This window comes from Lactuca virosa, chromosome 8 (genome assembly GCF_052849685.1).
Source record: "Lactuca virosa cultivar CGN04683 chromosome 8, Lactuca_virosa_CGN04683_v6, whole genome shotgun sequence".
In the NCBI taxonomy this organism is placed as follows: Eukaryota; Viridiplantae; Streptophyta; class Magnoliopsida; order Asterales; family Asteraceae; genus Lactuca; species Lactuca virosa.
In genome coordinates, this window is record NC_136433.1 from 28,744,378 (window position 1) to 28,766,330 (window position 21,953).

Sequence of the window (21,953 nt, forward strand, 5' to 3'; positions counted from 1 at the left end):
ATAACGCATTGTAAATACTAATTAGTGTAAAGAATACGATGATGTGTTATTCTTTTGAAGATGGAAGCTAAAAAAAAAAAAAAAAGTAGTGTTAGAATTGGAAAATCAATTAATTGTCTTTATATGATAAGGAAAACAATAAGGCGCTTGTAGCTCAGTGGATAGAGCGTCTGTTTCCTAAGCAGAAAGTCGTAGGTTCGACCCCTACCTGGCGCGTTTTTGTAATTTGCTGCTATCTTTTTTTTTTCTTCAGAAATTTTTTATTTAACTTTAACCCCGTATAAAAATTAAATAAATTACATGATGATTTCCTCAAATCAACAACAAACACCTAGAAAGCAATTCTCACACACCAAAACAAGTTTCCACAACATGGAATCAACAACTAAACCACTAAAATCACAAAAATTATCAGTTTCATCTTTATTCTCCTTTCACTTTCACGTGCCAAATTGTTTGTATCAAGACCTCACACTCTACACTTGAATGAATTTTATATTCAGAATCTCATGAATTGTCACAGTTTCTCAAGGAAATACAATTTCCTAACATGTCGGAAGATCCTTTGGTGGCGGGATAATCGACTCATTTGGCCCATTACCATTATCCACCAAAAACGCCATCTTAAGCCCCCATGTCGTGTGCACTTCCAGATGACAATGCAAAAACCACACACCTAAAATGAAGGGTAAAACCGTAATTTACATCTACCATATACCTCAATTAATATTAAAAAAATAACACCTAAAATGCATGTCTTAAAGTATCATCTCAGAATTGTAAGTTTTTAAGTTTTGATTTTTACCTGGATTATCAGCCCTAAATCTTATAACAATCCATCCGGCTGTAGGTACGGTGAGGGTGTTTCTCTCAATGGGATCGACCAAATTGAATTTCTTTGGATCATTCACCGGATCATAGTTCCCTAATCCCTTTGCCACCACGAAAAAGTTGAAACCATGAAGATGTATCGGATGGCTTTCGGGTGCTATAACCCCATTACCTTGAATCACAACTTGAACAGTAGAATTATACGCTAACCTGTAAACTTTTGTACCATTAGTCGTTTGTATATTCGTGGGCCCACTGCCAGTATAGTTATAAGGTGTCATCGGATTTCCAGGAAAATCATCGGTGAAAACCCCACTTGTGTTAAAGTAATGTGCTTGAAGGAGAGCTGTGTCCGGCATCACAAATGTAACATTATTGATGCCCGCCACAACTCTGCTTCCATTAACACAAGTGGAACACGGGTTGACTCCAACACCAACAACAAACAGTAAAGAGTGGTCGATTTTCAAAGGGACAAGAGCAGGGTATTTTGGGGAATTCAGACTTCTAAGAGACTCGATGAAGGAGTTGGTGGCCGGAGTAGCGTTTGTCGCCGGAAGGGTGGTGAGGGTAAGCGGTGTGTAGGGTTTGGTGGTTTTGTAGCGTACGGTGGCTATAGCAGTTTGGTTGTCAACCGCCACAATGGTGTCCATGAAAGGGGTGATGGCCATCAAGTACTTGCCGGATTTTTGATCGGCGGTCAAAAGGACGTTTGTGGTTTGACCTGGAGCGGTGTATATGGTATCCGTTTTGAATGGCTTCACGTAACAGGCGTCAACTTCAACAACTGTAAATTCATGCTTCGCGATCTTGAAAAACACATCTTCATTCAATGCAGCGTTGATTATACGTAACAAGTATGTCTTTCCAGCTTCAACATGCAACGTGAATCCTGAAGAACTACAACCAGGAGTTGGCCCCGGATAGCCGTTGATGGTGTGTGCATCCGATACATTAGGAGGCATACCAGTTTGAACCCACTGGTTCATAACATCATCGGCATCGGATTTCCACCATTCTCCTACCAAAAACCAATAAAAACCATCGCTTTTAGTTTTCAAAATCGCTCAAGATGTAGAATTAGGTCCAGCTCTTACCTAGCACGATGATTTTTTCATGATCGGGCTTAGGGAAAGGGTAAGGAACGCCGTGTTTAGGTAAAATGACGATAGCACCGTGTACAGTGGCTCTTAGCCATGTGATATGTGCATGCCAAAGAAGCGTACCCCTTTGTCCGGTGACATTAAACTTGTAGAGATAGCTTTGGTTTGTTTGTATCGGACACTGTGTTATATACGCCGGCCCATCGGACCACCCTGTTCGTAGTTGCCGGACTCCATGCCAATGTATAGTGATGTTGTGTGGCACCTTGTTCACAACTCGAACGATCACTCTGTCGTCTTCCCTAGCGTATAAAGTTGGCCCTGGAAACTTTCCGTTTATAGTAACGATGGGTTTACTTTCACACAACCTAGTCATGTTCTTCATCACAACCTGCAATTTAGTACCAAACCTATCAGAATTAAACAGGGACTTACTTGGTGCACCAATTAAGGATCCGGAAATCAGAAACAGGAAACGGGCTTACATTGAACTTATAATGCCAAACCTTAGACTGAACTGTGGTCGGAAACAAGACCATGGCTAGAACCACCAACACTGACCGAACCCAACTCGCCATTTTTTTTTCTAACTCGAGCTTCGGCTCGATCTTTTTCTAGTTTCTTTGTGGAGTCGATCGTAGGAGGCTTTATACAGGATGTCAATGAAATTAAGTGATGTAATGTCGTTTTACGAAGTTAGGTGAGCAAAAAGTACAGATGGAGGACGTCATTTGATCAAAATTATATAAGCACCATTTGGAATTTTATTTTTGCATTTTCATTTGCCCAAGAGCCGACAGATATTGAAATAAAACTATTATTAAAACATACTTCCCACCTTAATTGGATCAAAATTCTTAGTCCATGCATCTCATAATTATATAGTTTATTGTTTAATTTGACAGGTGAAGGGTATGCCGCGACAGCGACCTGTGGTGGGTGGACGATAGGTGATCATGGTGGTGGTGGTGTTTGGATGTTAGTGTTGAGTTTTGAGATGAGAGATGGCTTTCAACAGCAGAAATCCAGAAGGGTAAGTGGCCACGGATGCTGGAATTATGTTTGGATGTTATTGAATTGGTTGTTAATTTAGCTATAAGATGCGACATGATTTTCATGATTATTATTGATGGGTATTCTTCATCTTGTTCGTTTGACGCCATAGATTTTGACCTTCTGGATCAAGATAATTGCTTCCAATAGAATAAACTTGTGTCGATTGTTATTAGGCATATAAATTAATGAAAAGGAAAGACAATGTCGATCAAATGGAACCACTTTAATTACGTCATGCATCCAACTTTCCATTTGGTGTTAATGAAAAAAATGATATTGTTCGTTCCTTTATATAATTTCGAAAAAACCATCTCCACTCGTCTTCGTACTCTTGCCTTTAAAAAGCTTTCACCCATACTAGTACCTGATCACTTTTAAGGTCGAGATTCATGGTCTTTTTAGTGTATGTTATAACAAAACAAATTGGTTTCGAATTCAACAGATATTGTTTTAATATACGTTACTTATAAGTACAAAAAATACACATCTTGAAACTCAATTCTTTGTTGAGGATGCTTCTATAGCACCTACGATCTTGTTAATACAAGATTTATACAAAAATCCAAGATAATCTATCAGACTTTCTTCACATGCCCCTTCAATGGGACTTATCTCGAAGGACCAATGAGCCAAGGTTGAACCATCCCCATAATCTATTAGTTTGAGTGAATTTACGGATCCGTCCAAGCCCACATTGCTAGCCTCCATTCTATACACGTAGCTATGCAACAACGGGTCCATCGAAATTAGTCGTTCCTTGATCCATGATCGATCTCCATCCTCTTGTGGAAACATGAAGCCCGAGACTAACCGAACGTATCCAGGAGTACCCTCGACTCCTTGTAGGTGAGTGCATGTTTCGACCATTGGCATCCATTCAGGCAGCCGTTTAGTTTGCGACACTATGGGCCATACTTTTTCTATAGGTGCATCAACTATGCCTCCGACTGAGCCTCGCCATGGGTCTCCGAGCCTATTTTCCTGGCATATATGTCAGATAATTATGATAAGATCTCATACAGAATTGGTTAATTAGATAATTTAAATTCATTGATAATCATATTGTAGAACCAAAAGAAGTACATACCATATGTGGTGAAGCTTGTTGAATTTTTAGATAATATTAACATTTCTTAATCGATAAAGAGTTTGCATCTATAGTATTCCTAGATTCTACCAAACAACCTATAACTTAGTGTAAGCTTTCTTGGAATGTTTCTTGAAATATAAGAAAAGATGTCATTGTTTGATAATTTCAAGGATTAGTTAGGATAATTCTTAGGCAATGTCAATTAATTTTAGATAATATCCATATATTTTCTTAAGGATAATCACAAAAATAACCAACCCAAGATGACATAATATCTAAACTTAGGTCCCATTTGATAGTTGTTGTCCGGGAAAATGTTGTTTGAGAAAATACTATATGAGAAAGTTTTCTAACTGTGAAAGAAACAATGTTGTTTGATCGTACATCTGATTGACTATCCTGAATGATGAAAATGATAATATTACATGTTGTTCTATACTGCGATTGATGAAATTGCTGAATAATTATAAAAACATACAAATTGTCATACAAAATCAAAATTACACAATAATCAATTAAAAATCCAAATAAAATGTCGATTAAGCTGTTTTTAGTTTTTTTTTTCAAGTTGACGTTACGTTGTTATTCTTTCTACAATTTTTTTTTATAACTCAACATGTGATTCTTGATCCGGTTTATGTCCGATAGTGGTGGGATGGATGAATTTTTTAAAAATATATTAGGATAATGGTGGTGGTGTCCAAAAAAAAAGGAATTAATCTAATAAAAATGAATTAAAAAAATAACTAAAAGAAATTAATAATTTAATAAACTAATATTTATTAATATATAAATATTATATATTTATAAATAATATTTATTAATATATAATAATCCAATAAAAAGAATTAATCCATAAAAAGGAAATAAAAAAGAATTATTTAAAAGAAATTAATAATACAATAAAATAATATTAATTAATACGTAAATATTATATATTAAAACCAAAATTTATTAATATATAATAATGCAATAAAAAGTAATAATCCAATAAAAAGGAAATTTAAAAAATTATTTAAAAAAAATTAATAATCCAAGAAAAAAGAGGTGGGGTTTGGGGCATAATTGTCTTTCCAGCCTATTCAGTCAGAAAGATATGATTTTGGAGCTTTCTGGGAAAGACATATCTTACCAGGAAAGACTCATTTTTTGTGCATATCAAACAGTGTTTCCGGTCCATTCAGCCAGAAAGATCTGTTTGGACCTGAAAAGATGTCTATCAAACGGGGCCTTAGTCTTGATTTTTAGAGATTTTCTAGAATGACAATGTTTTCCGAATTTCCACATTTCGGACTCGTGTTGTTAAGTTTAGATAATACATACTTCATTGTATGAGCATTGGGTGTGGACAACTAGTTATAACACCATTTTTGATGTCACCTTAAATGTCACATCACCAATGGTGTTATAACACCAAGTGAGAAAATGGTCACCATGTTAAAAGCATGTTATAACACCAATTTTTTTCTATTTTATTATTTATTTTTTATTTTTTTCCGAATTTATTTTTGTTGTTAAAAATAATATATTTTAGATAAAACAAAATATCTAAATAAAATATATTTTTATAAAACATAATATTAAAAAAACAAAAAAAAAGACATAATTTTTAAAAACTCAAATTAAGATTACAATAAAAACAACATTAAAAGACAACATTAATTAAACCTAATACATAACATTTTACTACGATATATGAGTTTTATTCCACATTGGATCAAATCGCACCAGCTCCCACGCTTTCTCGAACTCAAACATATGTCCCATCTCGACCCGATATTGTTCTTTTGCAGCTTTGAACAAATCAAATCCGTTGGTTCTGCTTTATTGTTGCACCTTAAGTCGGTTGTAAATACCATTGAATTTTGTACACCGCTTCCTAATTTGAATCCATTTGCTACTAAGCATGTCCGTATTGCGATATGGTTTTTTCTTCAATATAATGTGAAAATTTTTGCACACCGCCTCCCAATAAGCACCTTTCTTCATCCTATTTCCACGACATTTGTATTTTGAAGTACCACATCACGCTTGCGCCAAAGCATTTTCTTCATCTGATGTCCACCAATGTAGAGCTTCCTCATTTTCCATGTCAACTGCTATAGCTTTAAATCCCTCTCCCTCTCGTTTGCGTTTCAACAGATGGTTGTGTTGGAGGTGGTGGTTGTGTGTTTGAGTTTTGGTTTGGTAGAAGGGTGTTTGGGTTTTGCTCCATTTTTTGTTGTTGAAGTAGAAGTAGATTTTATAAAATATAGAAAGAAAGAATGGAAATGTATATAAAATGTATGAAAATGAAATGTATTTATAATTAAAAAAAATATTTTTTTTTATTTAATCAATTGACCGTCGTCAACGGTCAAAATAGCCTAACGTTCAAAATTTTAGGCGTTTCATCCGGTGGTAACGGCAACAATATGCCTCGTAACGAGAAACAATGAGCAGGGGGCGGTGTTCCCCCGTTACAACGCCGTTATGGCGTGTCCACGTCGACTATAATGAGCAATTATATGCACATACTGATCGCTCTAAAGATCTTTGAACTGTGAAACGAAGTCCAACACTCTGTTGTCAAACCTCCAAACATGTCATTTTGGTATCTTTTGACAGTGGTGACATAAATGATTACTATTAGAAAATTGTCCCTTTACCTACAACAGATTCCGTAGGTAAATTGTAGGTAAAACGGGTTACATACGGATTGCCTACGGAAACAACTCCGTAGGAATATAGCTCGTGGGTAATTGGTTGTGACGAATTACCTACGTAATTTCCTACAGTCTGCGTATAGAAATTTCCATCAGTAATTTCCCTATGGATTGCCTACGGCTACTTTTATCTACGGATTACCTAGGAAACCAATTTTACTACAAATTACCTACGGAATTATTATCTACAGATTACCTACAGAATATTCGCTACAAATTCCCTCCAGAAATATTACCTGCTGATTTCCTGCGGATTATTTACTACTGATTGCCTACAGCATTTCCAATGTGACAGACTTTTCTGCAGCAAATCCGTCACTAAAATGATTTAAAAAAAAAACTAAAATAATTGAAATATAATCCATGTTTTTCTGCCCAACATACAGAAAAAAAAAACTCATTACATTAAACCTAAAGTTATAGTCATATTCAACCATAAGATTCAAATGGATTACCATGGATGAGAAAAAACCCCAATTTATTAAACCTAAAATTATATTCATATTCAACCACAAAATGCAAATAGAAATGGATTACCATGGATGGTTGGCAAATAGAAATGGATTACCATGGATGGTTGTTCTGTCTGTCTAAAAAAGACAACAAATGGATTTTAATAAATACAAGACAAAATCATATGCATTTCATCATATTGCTTTCCAATTCACAAATGGATTTCAACAAATACAATAACAGAGCGTACAAAATCAAATTTTTTTTGTAAACCTCCATCTTGAACCTGGAAATAGAGAGCCACTACCCTCCTTCATCCAAGTCGATGCCATCGCGGGAAACCTACACCAGTCGACCCTCTACACCACCAACATCACCACCCTAACACTGTTAAACAACCAACACCAACCACGGCTGTCATCTCCATGAACCACCACAAACGGAGCACAACCAACACCTACCGAAGCACCAACCGACAACACCCTTTCCACCGTCATCACATCCATCTCAGGAAACACCGAACATCACCTTCCCTTCATCAGAACCGGACCACCCTTATACGTGTAACAATTGGTAAAATTTGGTCAAAGTTCGGCGGTCAAACCACCGAGAACCGCTATGTATTAAGGACCAATTGTGTGTAATTTTATGTTTATGATATATATTAAATATATTATATTCATAATTACTTTTTGAACATCTCAAACTACTCAAACCATCTATCATTGAAGATCGAATCGAAAATCACCAAATATTAATTCAATTGGTGACGCTAAAAATAAATTTTTGCATTAAGTATATCTGAGAGTTATGGATAAGGGATTTGAATAGATAATGTTCTCCTGATTTTGTGGATATAAAAAACATCCAAAACGAAGATGTATGAAGAAGTTACGCTTCTTTAAAATTATAAAAATCAGTATTTATCAGGTTTTGTTGAATAGATAATGTTCTCCTGATTCCGTGGATATTAATTCAAAACAAACTATTTATCATAAACTGTTTTTGAGCATGTTTTTGAATTCAGATTATGATATTATTTTATTATATTTTTATCACATTTTTAATCTCGACCGAAATCAGATTCGTAAATTCTGTCGAATCCGGAACAATTAATCGTGAAACTTTAAACGTTAATTCACGGAGCTCGGTATATTGGAATTTAAATTCGCCTGCGTTTCTGGAATCACCATGACCGGAACAATAAGCATGCACTTTCAGAAAAATAAATTAGGAAACCATATGATAGCACGAGAATCGAGAAATCGGGATTTACATCACAAAATAAATTATACATATTTATTTTCCAAAATATCTACCATAAACACCATAAAGTCAATGGAGACTTTTGAGTTTGCAGTGGAAGCTTCAAATTGAAGCAAAATGGAAAACCCTTCCTTCGCCAGTGTAACATCCTGATGTTGAGGTATCTTCAAATGTAACCCTAAGTATGATTGAATGTTGCATTTTGGTCCCTGAGTATAAGAAAGAGTACAAAATGGCCCATAATGCAATATGGTAATTCTGACCAGGATTAGTACGTTGAGTGTGCGTTGTGTACTCTAGGCGTACTAGGGCGCGCCCTAGTACGTTGGGCGTACACCTCGTATGCGGGGCGTACGTGGAGAAAGTGTAAAACCCTGATTCTTAGGGTTTGGTCCATATATAAACATCATTATCTCTCATTTCTCATTCCCTCACCATCCTTCCTCTGTGAAAACTGACCCCAAGCAAACCCTAGGTGAGAAAAGTATATTTTGAGCCCATTGGTGTACTTTGGTAGTGTTCTTGAAGAAGGAGAAGGTGAGAAGAGCTTGGAGCTTGGAATCATCTTAGATCTGAGGTTATCTTCTTGTTAGCAACCTCCAGGAGGATTTGGGTTGAGCTGGTATTTGGGAACAGTGTATTGATCAGCTATTCGTCATACTGTGAGTTGATTTTTCCTCATTGTACTTACGAGTCGAAGGCACCAAGGTCGGCCCATTGTATTCATATTCTGGTTTACTGTATGTTGATGTGCTATAGTGATCTGTTAGATTTGTATCTTGGTATATAGGATGTTGCTATGTTGCAGTGATCTGTGAGATATGTATGACTATCTGTGTATGCTAGCTATTGATTGTTATGGTATATGTTATATATGTTGATATGTGATGGTGTATTGGGTTGAGGCGGTCTTGCTTTTTGCTAAAGGCCAAGATATCCATTGTGGTTTGGATAGACGAAGGCTTGTGAGGCAGACCAGTCAGGATGAAGGCCCAGAGAGCGGTCCAGATAGGCTGAAGGCCCGGTGAGGCGGTCCAGTCACGGTGAAGGCTCTGTATGCATGTTGTTGTTTGTTATGTTTATATGGTGGTACTTTGGGGGAAACTTACTAAGCGTTGGCTTACAGTTTTAGTTTTGTTTCAGGTACTTCAGAGGACCGTGGCAAGGTGAAGGTTTAACAGTACACATCCTGGATTTTATGTTGTTGATCTTGGGAGACTCTGTTTTGAAAATAATGGTTATGTAAACACTTCTTTTTAGCAAATGGGTTGTTTTGAAAAGTTTAAATTTGTTGTGATTTTTGTGACGTTACAAGTTGGTATCAGAGCCTTGGTTTGAGCGAATTGGAGGAACATCTGTGTGAATCCAGTCTCAAACTAAGGAACTGCAAAAGTTTTAAAAATGGTTTTCAAAAATTGTTTTAAAAAAATATAATAATCAAGAAAGGATGTAATGTGTACGATCAGCCGGAGCTAGTAAGTAGACCCAAATTACCACACTGTTATTTGATATTATGTTATGACATAACAGCATGCTAGTGATAGGCTAGGGATCTTCAGGAATTGCATGATAGAATTTCCTGATTATATGATGCCTGATAGCCTAGGGTTTCTTCCTTATATTAAATTGACATCATTATTGCAGTTGCTTAGTGTATGCATCAAAATTGTACATAAATAAGATTTTATAGTCTGAGAATGTTTGATTTGGCCTTATTTCCTGTTCCTCGTCTGGTTGTGGGCTTAGGGTAGAATCAAGTATTCGACTGTCTATAGGATCCAATGTTATGTATGATTAACATACACGAGTGTTGCAGTGTTGGTGGAAGTTTCATGAATGGGTTTGTGTGCGAGAAGCCAACCAGTTGAGGAATGTCTAGCCTTTCTCTAGAAAGTGAGAATATGGTGTATGTGTATTCTAGTGTGTGTTGTTAGGGTTGTTGTGATGATCTTCTGAGACAAATACGGCTAGATGCGGAAGGTAGTATGGGTCCGTACTACTCGAAGCACATGACCCGTACGCTTAGTAGGGAAGTCACTTGGATGTCAGACCATGGGGAAGCCCATAGAATTTCAAGGAAATACCATATGGGTAGCCCATGGCACTTGGATGTCAGAAAATGGGGGTAGCCCATGACATTTCAGGGAATAGACCATGGGGGTAACCCATGGCAAATTTATGTATGCTATGTGGTATTTTGGGGAACTCACTAAGCTTTGTGCTTACAGTTTTCAGTTTATGTTTCAGGTACATCCGGTACTAAGGACAAGGGCCCGACGTGTGATATCCCAAAATTCACGGTCATTTTAAAATTTTATTTATGTTTATTTAAAAATCATAGTATTCATTTTAAAGAATAATATTGTGTAATTTGTTCCCAGAAAACATGATAAAGATATTATCAAAGCATTTCCGAAGAAATGTATTTTGTTTATATTAAAACATTGGGATCTCATCGTCAATACAGAAACATAAACATAAACATACCTTACATTAATTTACACTAGTGATTTACATATCCTAATCTCTCAGTGTAATGTATCTTCGTATCGACACCTGTGATACAAATAAACTGAGTGGGTCGGGTTGGGAAACCTGGTGAGTACATAGGGTTTTCAACCCACAATAATATAATTATTATGTTTAATCATGAAACAATTAGCCCATCTTCTCATCCCCATTATCTTCTTTATTCTTAAGGATCTACCCTAAGAATCATTTATTCTTCATTCATTCATTCCTAAGGGTTGTCCTAAGGAATGGACACGAGGTCCATCGTTGCCAGGGTTTATCTAGCAGACACTAAGTCCATAGTTGTCGATGTTATCTATTAGGAACTAAGTCCATAGCTGTTAATATTCATATATATGGCACTAAATCCATGGCTGCTAACGTTCATTTGTAAGGCACTAAGTCCATAGCTGTCAGGGTTTTTTAGAGTACATCTGGTGAACACGTCGTTCACAAACACCTACAAGTTGCAAGCCTGCTAGCGTTCCACTAGACTATCTAGAATAGTCTGTGGTTGTCATCTATACTCTGCTAGATGACAGGATCATCATTAAAGTCAAGACTTCTCATCATCTTTCACCTCTCATCATCTATGTCATCTTTCATTTCTCATCATTCATCTACCCATCTTTACCCAATATATTTATGGGTATAAAATACATATACAGTTTAAATCACATAAAACATGTATAAATCGTTCATCTAACATAGATATCAGGAACATAGATAATAAGCACAAATAGCATGTATTAATATTAAATACTTCATATCTATGTGTAAGATGAAAGTAACTATACACTCACTTGTTAAAGTGACGACTCGAAATTCGGGCAGCACTTCGCTTCTAACAATTGTCTTTTCCTTTGACGAAACGTAGTATTATTATCACTAAGTTTTAGTATAATATTTATTACGACTAATTATTAGTCTAGATTCATCATTAACTCAAAGTCTACTTTCATGATCTATCAGGTAAGGAACAGCCAGGTAGGATCATATCGGAGGTAGGGTCTGTTTGGTATACGAAGTATACTGTTTGTGTCACAACCCCGAACCAGACGGCGGAAACGTCCAAGGGCTCGTGTGACTATCAATTGAAATATCATCACAATGAATATACATGAAACATAACACATTCATCACCAAACATTACATATTACAGTTGGTATTGTACACATCAAGTACATTGTCATAGGTTATATAAATCCAAAGTATTAATAGTACGTTGAGTGACGTTACACAAAATAAATCCATACACACTTGAAAGTCCTTCTGCTTAACGATTACCTGAGAATACAAGTTATTTTGAAAACGGTCAACATATATAATGTTGGTGAGTTCATAAGCATGTTTGAATGAAAGTCTTTGTATTGTTTGTAAAACCCAGAAAATCCGATATTTTCTGTAAAAAGTCTGAAAAATGATGTGAAAATCGAGTATAAATGCATGTGTGAATTTCATAGTAGTGACATATAGAAATTGTAACGCTCGTGTTTCTAGGCTAGGCATTAATATTGACGTAATAGTCTAGGTTAACCTTTGTAACTCATTTTGAAGAAATAAAAAGGAATTATGTGAATATTATGTGTTTTATGCTTAATTATTAGGATTTAATTAATTAAGAATAAAAATGAGTGTCGAAAATAAATATTAGATAAAGCCAATATCTATTAAGAAAGTTGTAGTGGTCGTGACAAGGATTACGGATATATAAAGAATACCGAAATCCGAGTTATAACGAAGAAGTTATGACCTGTCGAAGTTTCGCGACAAAACCGACACGGTGCCGAATGACGTAAAAAGTGAGTTTTTGATAAACTACTTTTTAGCCTTAGTGATCTAAATGAAAGTCGTAGTGTTCGTTAAACCGAGAGTAAGTATAAAAAGAACGCCCAAATCTGACTTCGTATGAGGAAGTTATGATTTTTTTAAGTTTCAGCTTAGCAGTAGACAGCTAAAAACTTGAATTTTAGATCGAGTGATTTTTAGCCGACACAAACTAAACGAGAATCGAAGGTCTCATCAATAGTAGTACAACGGTAAAAAGACGGACGAAAACGGACGTCGGATGAAGAAGTTATGAATTTTTAACGGATTTCCTATGCCGGTCTGTTAAAAATAATAATATTAAAATTAAAGTCAAAATTAGCCGACGAAGTCTAAACGAAAGTTGTAGAGCATAATTTTACCTACGCGTGCATATAAAGAACGTCAAAAATGGAGCTCGTATGCGAAAGTTATGGATTTTAGAAGTTTTGGCACAAAAATCGAGAAAAAAATGTCAAATCTGAGAAATTTCGCATGGTCGGACTTCGGCCACGTCACCCTCGCTCATAACGCGCCACGTGTCCGAAATTGCTGAGTCACCGAAGCCAACTAGCGAGGCGTGTCGCATTCCCTCGCATCCGAAGTGCGGTCCAGTAGGAGTCCGACGCGTGCCCTCTCTTGACGTGTCCGAGCTTCGCATGGTGCACCACGACTCCGAACCTCGGACCTAGACCTCGGTCCAATCAGAGGCCAGCAGCTGGACCCTCGCATGTGCGAGCCATGTGCCTTCTCTTTGGATCTGCTGCCGTGTGGAGTCCTCTCAGCCGTCCGATCAGAAGCCTCGCCCTTATAAATAGATGGGTGCGAGACCTCCCGGGGATAATTTGGAAATTTGAGATTTTACACCCCTAAACCCATATTTCTTTCATTCCAACTTCCCCCAAAGCCCCAGCACTATACCAAACACCCGAAACACGTCCCGAAGTGCTCGAGAAGCCCGAGAAACTTATCTTTTCGGTTTTGAAGCTCAACCCTCGCAGAGCCCGGTTTCTCAATAAAACTCTCGGTTTTATTAGAAACGATCGTTTTAGGAAACGAAGTGATGCCCGATTATCAGTAAATCAGGTGAGTGTGTAGTCACCTTCATCTTACACCTAGATATGAAGTATTTTCTATAAAATACGTGCTATGTGTAATTATATTAATTGTTTAATTGAGGTGACTGTTGAATAGATGTTTTATACAAGTTTTAAACTGTATATGTATTTTATCTACAAATATGTTGGGTAAAACATGGGTAGACGAAATAGTCGATGTGTGTTAAAATGATGAGAGGCCTCGATGTTATTGTGATCCAGTCATCTAGCGGAGTATGGATGACGACCACAGACGTTTCTTGACAGTCCAGTGGAACGCAACCTGTAGGTGTTAATGAGCTTGGGTGTTCATTTGTTGTACTCCATCCCCCACATGGTTGCCTTATTTGACATAAATTGCTGGGAAACCCCCAAAGCAGTGTTGTCGCCCCGATGAAAATCCTTAGACTAGGTCCCTTGTGATAGATGTTTTAGGGACGTAAGGTGAGGATAACGGGAATGGGTAATCGGGTTATTGTTGTCTGATGAAATTAATAAATTTATTTATTGTGGGTTGAAAACCCTATATGCTCACCAGGCTCCCAAGCCTGACCCACTCAGCTTTTTATCTTACAGGTAGTGGACCCCGAGCATAGTCGGATGATGATGAGAGATTTTTGGATTATAGGCCAGTAGTTGTAAATAACTGTTGTAAGGCTTATAATGTCTTGTTTATGCTTTTGATCTGTATCGGAACATGAAATCCCGAGGTTTTGATATAAAAGGAAAATATATACTTTCTTAAAGAAAGGTTTTGATAAATTTGTATCATGTTTTGTTTTGGGGACCAATTCCGCAACATCTTTTAAAAGGATTTCCCTGACTTTATTTTAAAAGCATAAATTAAATCGGTCTTTTCTGGCCGAGAAATTAAGGGATGTCACACACATACATCTGTATGTATGAGGTCCAACAAACCTTCACCTCTTTCACAAGACCCTGTGAATGGTGATTTCGACATCTTTCCCAAAAGACAAGATTCACACATATCATCTGATTTTAGGTCAAATGATTCCAACACTCCATCCTTTTAGAGTTGGGCTATGCGTTTCTTGTTAATGTGTCTAAGACGACAATGCCACAAGCATGCCTTGTCTACACTATTAGACAAGTCAATATTAAACACACTATTACCTAAGCTATCAACACAAGTCACTGTTTCATACACACCATCACAAGGTAAAGCTTCAAACACAAAAACACCATTCTTATAACCAGAAATTGAACCATTCAAATCATTAAAAGAATACTTAAAACCTTGTCTGAACAATGCATGAAATGAAATAATGTTTCTCGTCATCTCAGACGAATAGCAACAATTCAATAAGTCTAATCTAACATCATTATTAAGCAAAAGTTGATAAACTCCGATCTTGGTCACTGGTGAAGACTTTTTGTTCCCCATGATCAAGTTTATCCTCCCTCGCTCCACCACCTCACTTTCTTTTAGCCCCTGCAAATCAGAACAGATGTGAAAACCACATCCTGTATCAAGGACCCATGAACGAGAAGATAATGAGTTATTAGAAGAAATAGTGTAAATACCTGCTAAAGATGGCTTCACTTTGCCATCTTTGATATCTTGCAGATATTTTGGGCAACTTCTCTTCCAGTGCCCTTTGTCATTGCAATAAAAGCAATTAGCATCCTTTGGATCAGAAACATGGGGAATGGTAGCATTGGGCTTAGCCTTTGGGCCATTACTAGATGATCCAGCTTGAGCCTTGCTCTTCCAATTTTGCTTAGGAGGACCTTTCCTTTTTTTTCCCCTTTCCCTGTCCAATAGCCAAGACAGGGGCACTTGCAGGAGTGGAGGCTATACTTTTACCCTTCATCCCTGCTTCAGCTGTCTGCAACAAGTTGTGCAATTGGGCCAGTGTCTGCTCAGTGTTGTTCAAATGCTATCTTACGGAGCCCGTATGCGAAAGTTATGGATTTTAGAAGTTTTTGCACAAAAATCGAGGAAAATGCTAAAACCGAGAAATTTCGCATAGTCATGCTTCGGCCACGTCACCCTCGCTCATAGTATGCCACGTGTCCGAAATTGTTGATTCATCAGAGTAGCTGGCAGACGTGTGTTCGAATCCAGAGAGCCGTCCAAAGCCGCCTCGCCTCCGTCCGACGCGTGCCCTTCCTGACATGTCCGAGCTTCGCAGGCGCGCCACGTCTCCACCCTCGGACCCTAGACTTCGGTCCAATCAGAAGCCAACACCTGGACCCTCGCACATGCATGCCATCAGCCTTCCCTCGGATCTGCTGACACCTGTTCGCTTCTCAGCCCTCGGATCAGAAGCCTCGCCCCTATAAATAGAAGGGTGCGAGACCTCCCGGGGATAATTTAGAAAATTGTCATTTTACACCCCTAAACCCATATTTCTTCCATTCCAACTTCCCCCAAAGTCTCGGTATTATACCAAACACCCAAAATACGTTCCGAAGTGCCCGAGAAGCCCGAGAAATTTATCTTTTCGGTTTTGAAGCCCAACCCTCGCAGAGCCCGGTTTCTCAATAAAACTCCCAGTTTTATTAGAAACGATCGTTTTAGGAAACGAAGTGCTGCCCGATTATCATTAAATCAGGTGAGTGTGTAGTCACTTTCATCTTACACCTAGATATGAAGTATTTTCTATAAAATACGTGCTATGTGTAATTATATTAATTGTTTAATTGAGGTGACTGTTGAATAGATGTTTTATACAAGTTTTAAAATGTATATGTATTTTATCTACAAATATGTTTGGTAAAACATGGGTAGACGAAATAGTCGATGTGTGTTAAAATGGTGAGAGGCCTCGATGTTGTTTTTGTTGTAGTCGTCTAGCGGAGTATAGATGACGACCACGGACCTTTCTAGACAGTCCAGTGGAACACTAGCAGGTTCGCAACTTGTAGGTGTTGGTGAACTATATGTTCATTGGCGTACTCCATCCCCCTCATGGTTGCCTTTACGACATGTATGCCTGAGGAGTCCCCTTAGCAGTAGTGTTCATCTCGATAATATTCCTTAGGCTATCCCTTATGATTAGGGGTGAGTATAAACGGATACCCGACTAAATTTGAAGGAACCAAAACCGGAACCGGAACCGACAGTTCTTAAATTGTTGGAACCGGAACCGGTCATAGCGGTTCCCATATTTTTAGAACCGGAACCAGAACCGCCGGTTCCGGTTCCAATTCTGGGTACCCACTCAACCAATAAAAACTAAAAAAAAAACTTAAATTTTTTGAATAAAAATGGTTTAAACCAACATTTTTTTAGACTAAACTAATTAAAACTCGGTACATTTCTAAACCCATCCCAAAAAAAATGGTTTGTTTTATTTCATCGGTTGTTCTTTTTTTTTTTTTTTTTTACTATACAAGGCTTCCATTTTATAAAGTGAGGATTGCTTTTTCTTTCCTCCCCAGCGATGTGGGAGGATTTCATATAAGATTTACTTATTTACTCAATTACTTATTCAAAATCCATCTCCAATATACAAACTGTCTAATTTATTACTATATAAGTTTAAAATCTACTATAAGCCGTTTACATCAACATCATATACAAGTTGGCAGACAACTGCTTTGGATTGTAATAGCTTCATTGACAAATATATTGATAAATAATAAATAATTAAGATTATTTTCTCAAAGATAAGTTATTTTTACCACAAAATAAAACATTTGATAGCATTTGCAAGGTTAATATATTAAAGACAGAATACACAAAATAAAGATATATATATATATATATATATATATATATATATATATATATATATATATATATATACAACCGTCCGGCGGGTACCCGGCGGGTACCCGTTCCAAAAAAATGAGAACCGGAACCGGAACCGCTTGAGGCGGTTCCAAAACTTTAGGAACCGGAACCGGAACCGCATATGGCGGTTCCGAGGCGGTTCCGGTTCCGAAAGCGGGTACCCGGTTCCGCTGCTCACCCCTACTTGTGATAGGTGTTTACGGACGTAAAGTGAGGATGACGAGAATGGATAATCAGGGTTATTGTTGATTGATGAACTTAATAAGTTTATTATTATTGTGGGTTGAAAACCCTATATGCTCACCAGGCTCCCAAGCCTGACCCACTCAGTTTTTTTATTATTACAGGTAGTGGACCCCGAGAATAGTCGGATGATGATGAGAGATTTTTGGATTATAGGCCAGTAGTTGTAAATAACTGTTGTAAGACTTATAATGTCTTGTTTATGCTTTTGATCTGTATCGGAACATAACATCCCGAGGTTTTGATATAAAAGGCAAATATATACTTTCTTAAAGAAATGTTTTGATAAATTTTTATCATGTTTTGTTTTGGGGACCAATTCCGCAACATCTTTTAAAAGGATTTCTCTGACTTTATTTTAAAAGCATAAATTAAATCGGTCTTTTCTAGCCGAGAAATTAGGGGATGTCACAGAAATGCAGTTGAACTTTCTTTGTATTCTTTCTGTTGTAAGTAAGTGGTATTTGAATAATAGTATTTCGCCAGAAAATCCGATATTTTCTGATTTATAAAAAAAATGTCACGGTCTTTGCACTGTCGAAATGTTTTGTATCAATATGACTTACGAGTTTTTAATTTTCCGTAATGTCATGATGGGAATGGATCTCTATATGAGTCGTTATAACCATACATGATAGTGACTGATTGCATGTCTTGGCATTTTTCCAAACGTCGGATTTTCGATCAAGGTTTTGTCACCCTATACTGGCCTAGTCTAACTGTAGAGAACAGCTCAGGTGTGGGGGAGTCACCCCCATATAGATCTATACACAAACTCTCGCTCTCCCTACAGGAGACTCTGATTATAACTACAAGCTACGACCATACACTCAGTGGTGTCAACCGACACGTCTCACTAGATCCCATTTGTCTCCACATGAATTTGTATAATGTTATATATATTTAGAAGTTCGAACACTAGATGATGTATGAAATGAAAAGATAAGGCCCAACAAACATGAAGAAAAGGAAACTATGGCCCATTAGACGTGTAAGTTATTTCCAGGCTAAATTAGCATGTAAATGGGCCACTAAGGCCCAATAACATGTAAAAGCTAAATTTGGCCCATTTAGCATGTAATTTGGTCACTGAGGCCCAATAGACATGTGATGAATACATTGGGCCCAATAAACATGTAATTGGATCACGAAGGCCCAATAAACATGTATAGCAAATACTAGGCCCAATAATCGCACCATTGTTGTATTTCGTTTAATCGAATTATTTATCCATAGCGTTATAAAAAAATCCAATATTTTGTTATAATGATATTTTTAGTTTGATACGTCAAAATTCTATAATTTGAACCCGTATTTATTAGAAATTACCCTTTAGGTCTCTTAAGAACTAATTTGAACATTTAAAGGCTTATTTTTACATAAAATGCCATTTTGGTCTATTTTAAATCAAAAATAACATTTTAGTCCATAAATTTATAAAAATTTATATTTTCGCCCCAAATGTTTAGTGATTGACGGGTTTGGCCCAAAAATACATATAATGACATTTTCAGTCCATTTTTGCAGAAATTTACAATTTCAGCCCTTATTTGCATAAAATAACATTTCCGGCCCAATTTTTATAAAATTAACATTTTTGGTCCAAATCTTGAGATAGTGTCATTTTCAGCCCTTAATCTCGTTTATTCTCATTTTTGGCTCAAGTTTTGATTAAATAACATTTTAATCCCCAAAAATTGATATTTTGGCAATTTGGGCCCAATAGGCCATGAGGCCCACATTAAGGCCCAAAATACCAAATTTTACACTTTTGACCCTTAGAAAAATATGGTTGTTATAAAAACTCATTTTTAAGCTAATAATACCCTTTTAGCCCCTATAAAACCGCAGGTGTCACTCTTGACCCCAAACTTTTGTTCATTTGCCAAAAATGATCCTTATACAAGATTTTGTTTGGTTTTTCACAACTTAGGCATTTATAACACTTTTAACTTTGTAGTATAGTGTCTAGAGTGTTTTTGTTTGTGATTCTCACTTACTTTTGTTAGAGTTTTATAGATCCATCGAGTTTATCACACAAGCACAACAAAAGCCAAGAAAATCACACATAACATGCATAAATACATAGATCTACACATAAATACTTGTATTCTCCCCCAAAAACAAGTGAAAACCGAAAACAAGGGGGTATGAACTCACCTTTGCTTGTTGTTCTCGGTTTTGAAGAAGAAGTGAGTGTGTTTTCGGCCCTAACAAGCCTTCTTGAGTAGATTTCGAGCTTAAGAAGTTTCTAAGAGTGTGATCATGGAGTAAAGCTATGTAAGAAGGAGTTCTAAATGTTAAAATGAAAGGAGATGTTTGTGTTTGATAACAACTTACCAAAGATTGAAAATACTTGATGAAGATCCTTGAAACACAAGCAAAATTTCGAGATCCTTGGAGGAAGGAGGATGATCTTGAGAGTGTTTGGAGAGGATTTGAAAGTGTGTGTGTGTGTGTGTGTGTTAGCTCTCGGACGAGAGGATAAGAAGAAGAGAGAGAGACATAGAGTTTGATTAATGGTGGTGTGATAGGTGCATGGGTACATGCACCCTTGCATGGATACCCAACATATAAAGATTAGGTGTCAAGAGTTAAGAAATCCTCCATTTCCTTTTTTTTTTGTTTTACTCCTGGGCCGAGAATGGGCTAGGAGGAAAGAGGATGAAGAAATGGTGTTGGGCCCAAACTCTTGGCTCGATCGAATTTTATAGGCCCAATATTATTTTTCGGCCCATTGGGCTCGTTAGATGGTCCACTGGCCATTTGAAAGAAAGAAAGGGAGTTTGTGGCCCATTAAGGCAAATTAATTCATTTATGGCCCAATAAGGCCCATTAGGGTTAGAATGAATCATTCTAGGCCCAAATGGTCCAAAATGTTATAGATTTATGAATTGGGTCACATTAGAATCCAAACAGGGTTTCTAAGCCCAATATAGTTGAATTGAATGCTTATTGGCCCATTAGGCCCAATAAGGAAGTCCTCGTCCATAATGAACTTGAACCTGGATCTCTAGGGTTTTCAACTCCCCAATTGACTTTCTGAAATGTTTTGAATAGAGTTTTGAATTTCAATTATAAATCTTGACTAAGTTGGTGGTCATAGGATGAACATAGTGTATGATATCAAGTTAGAGTTACAAGTATTATCATAGTTGACGCTTACATGATCACAGAATTTCCTGGCAAAAATGCCAGTTGTGACAGTTTGGAAATCCCACTTTACACACATCACTAAATCACAGCCTAGACATCATCCCCGTAAGTAGATCAATCAATATAACGACTTGGAATCACTGATAAATCTTGTTTATAGGTTCATAATAACGATAATGAACTTAAACATAAATTATACATAAAGTATGGTAAGCATAACTCACTTACAAGGGGGGTTTAACGAGGAACTGAGCTCTGCGCGGGCAGAACTTCTGAGCCGAAAGCTCTTCTTCTCGGAGCCTTTTGGAGCTCCGGGGCTCGCTACTAACACCTAGGAGGTGCTAGCGAAAAGCCTTGAGGGTTTGGGAGAGAAATAGATGAGATTGGTGTGGAGAAATGAGGAAAAACAAGCTTTATTTATAGGCTGGCAGCACTCGCGTATGCTGGGCGTACACAAGGGTACACGACGCATACTCAGTACGCGGGGCGTACATAGAGCTACGTTAGGCGTACTTAAGCCACGTGTCAGCATCGCATGCGAAGCCGTGGGGAGGAAGGTGTGACCCAGATCTTGCCACGTGTCACTCGCTTATTAATCCCAAACATTAATTATCTTTTAAATTCCGTAACTTTCGCATACAAGCTCCGTTTTTTACGTTCTTTATATCCACATATAGGTATCGACGGGATCTACAACTTTCGTTTAGACTCTGTCGGCTAATTTTGACTTTATTTAAAAATTTATATTTTAACAGATAATAAGCACATATTGCATGTATTAATATTAAATATTTCATGTCTATGTGTAAGATGAAAGTAACTATGCACTCACTTGTTAAAGTGACGAATCGAAATTCGGGCAGCACTTCGCTT

General features: G+C 37.1%; 1 protein-coding gene and 1 non-coding gene across 2 annotated transcripts; one reads left to right on the forward strand and one right to left on the reverse strand.

Annotated features, from left to right (window-relative positions):
- The first annotated feature begins 143 nt into the window (after positions 1 to 143).
- TRNAR-CCU (transfer RNA arginine (anticodon CCU)) lies at positions 144 to 216 on the forward strand. Its single transcript has one exon. It is a non-coding gene; the product is annotated as a tRNA-Arg (tRNA).
- Positions 217 to 283: 67 nt separating this feature from the next.
- Positions 284 to 2,565, reverse strand: LOC145133815 (laccase-4-like). Its single transcript, XM_079068775.1, has 4 exons — positions 2,420 to 2,565; positions 1,929 to 2,325; positions 806 to 1,852; positions 284 to 676 (listed from the first exon to the last, which is right to left on the reverse strand). The coding sequence occupies exons 1-4, from the start codon at positions 2,510 to 2,512 to the stop codon at positions 546 to 548; spliced, it is 1,668 nt and encodes a 555-aa protein (XP_078924901.1). The 5' UTR covers positions 2,513 to 2,565; the 3' UTR covers positions 284 to 545.
- Between the last annotated feature and the right edge of the window lie 19,388 nt (positions 2,566 to 21,953).

Excerpts from the sequence above, each read along its gene's own strand:
- LOC145133815 (XM_079068775.1), bottom strand. The coding sequence starts at position 2,512 with ATGGCGAGTTGGGTTCGGTCAGTGTTGGTGGTTCTAGCCATGGTCTTG. Across the intron at positions 2,326-2,419 it reads TTTGGCATTATAAGTTCAAT|GTTGTGATGAAGAACATGAC; the intron begins GTAAGCCCGTTT and ends ACTAAATTGCAG. Across the intron at positions 677-805 it reads ATTTAGGGCTGATAATCCAG|GTGTGTGGTTTTTGCATTGT; the intron begins GTAAAAATCAAA and ends CCTTCATTTTAG.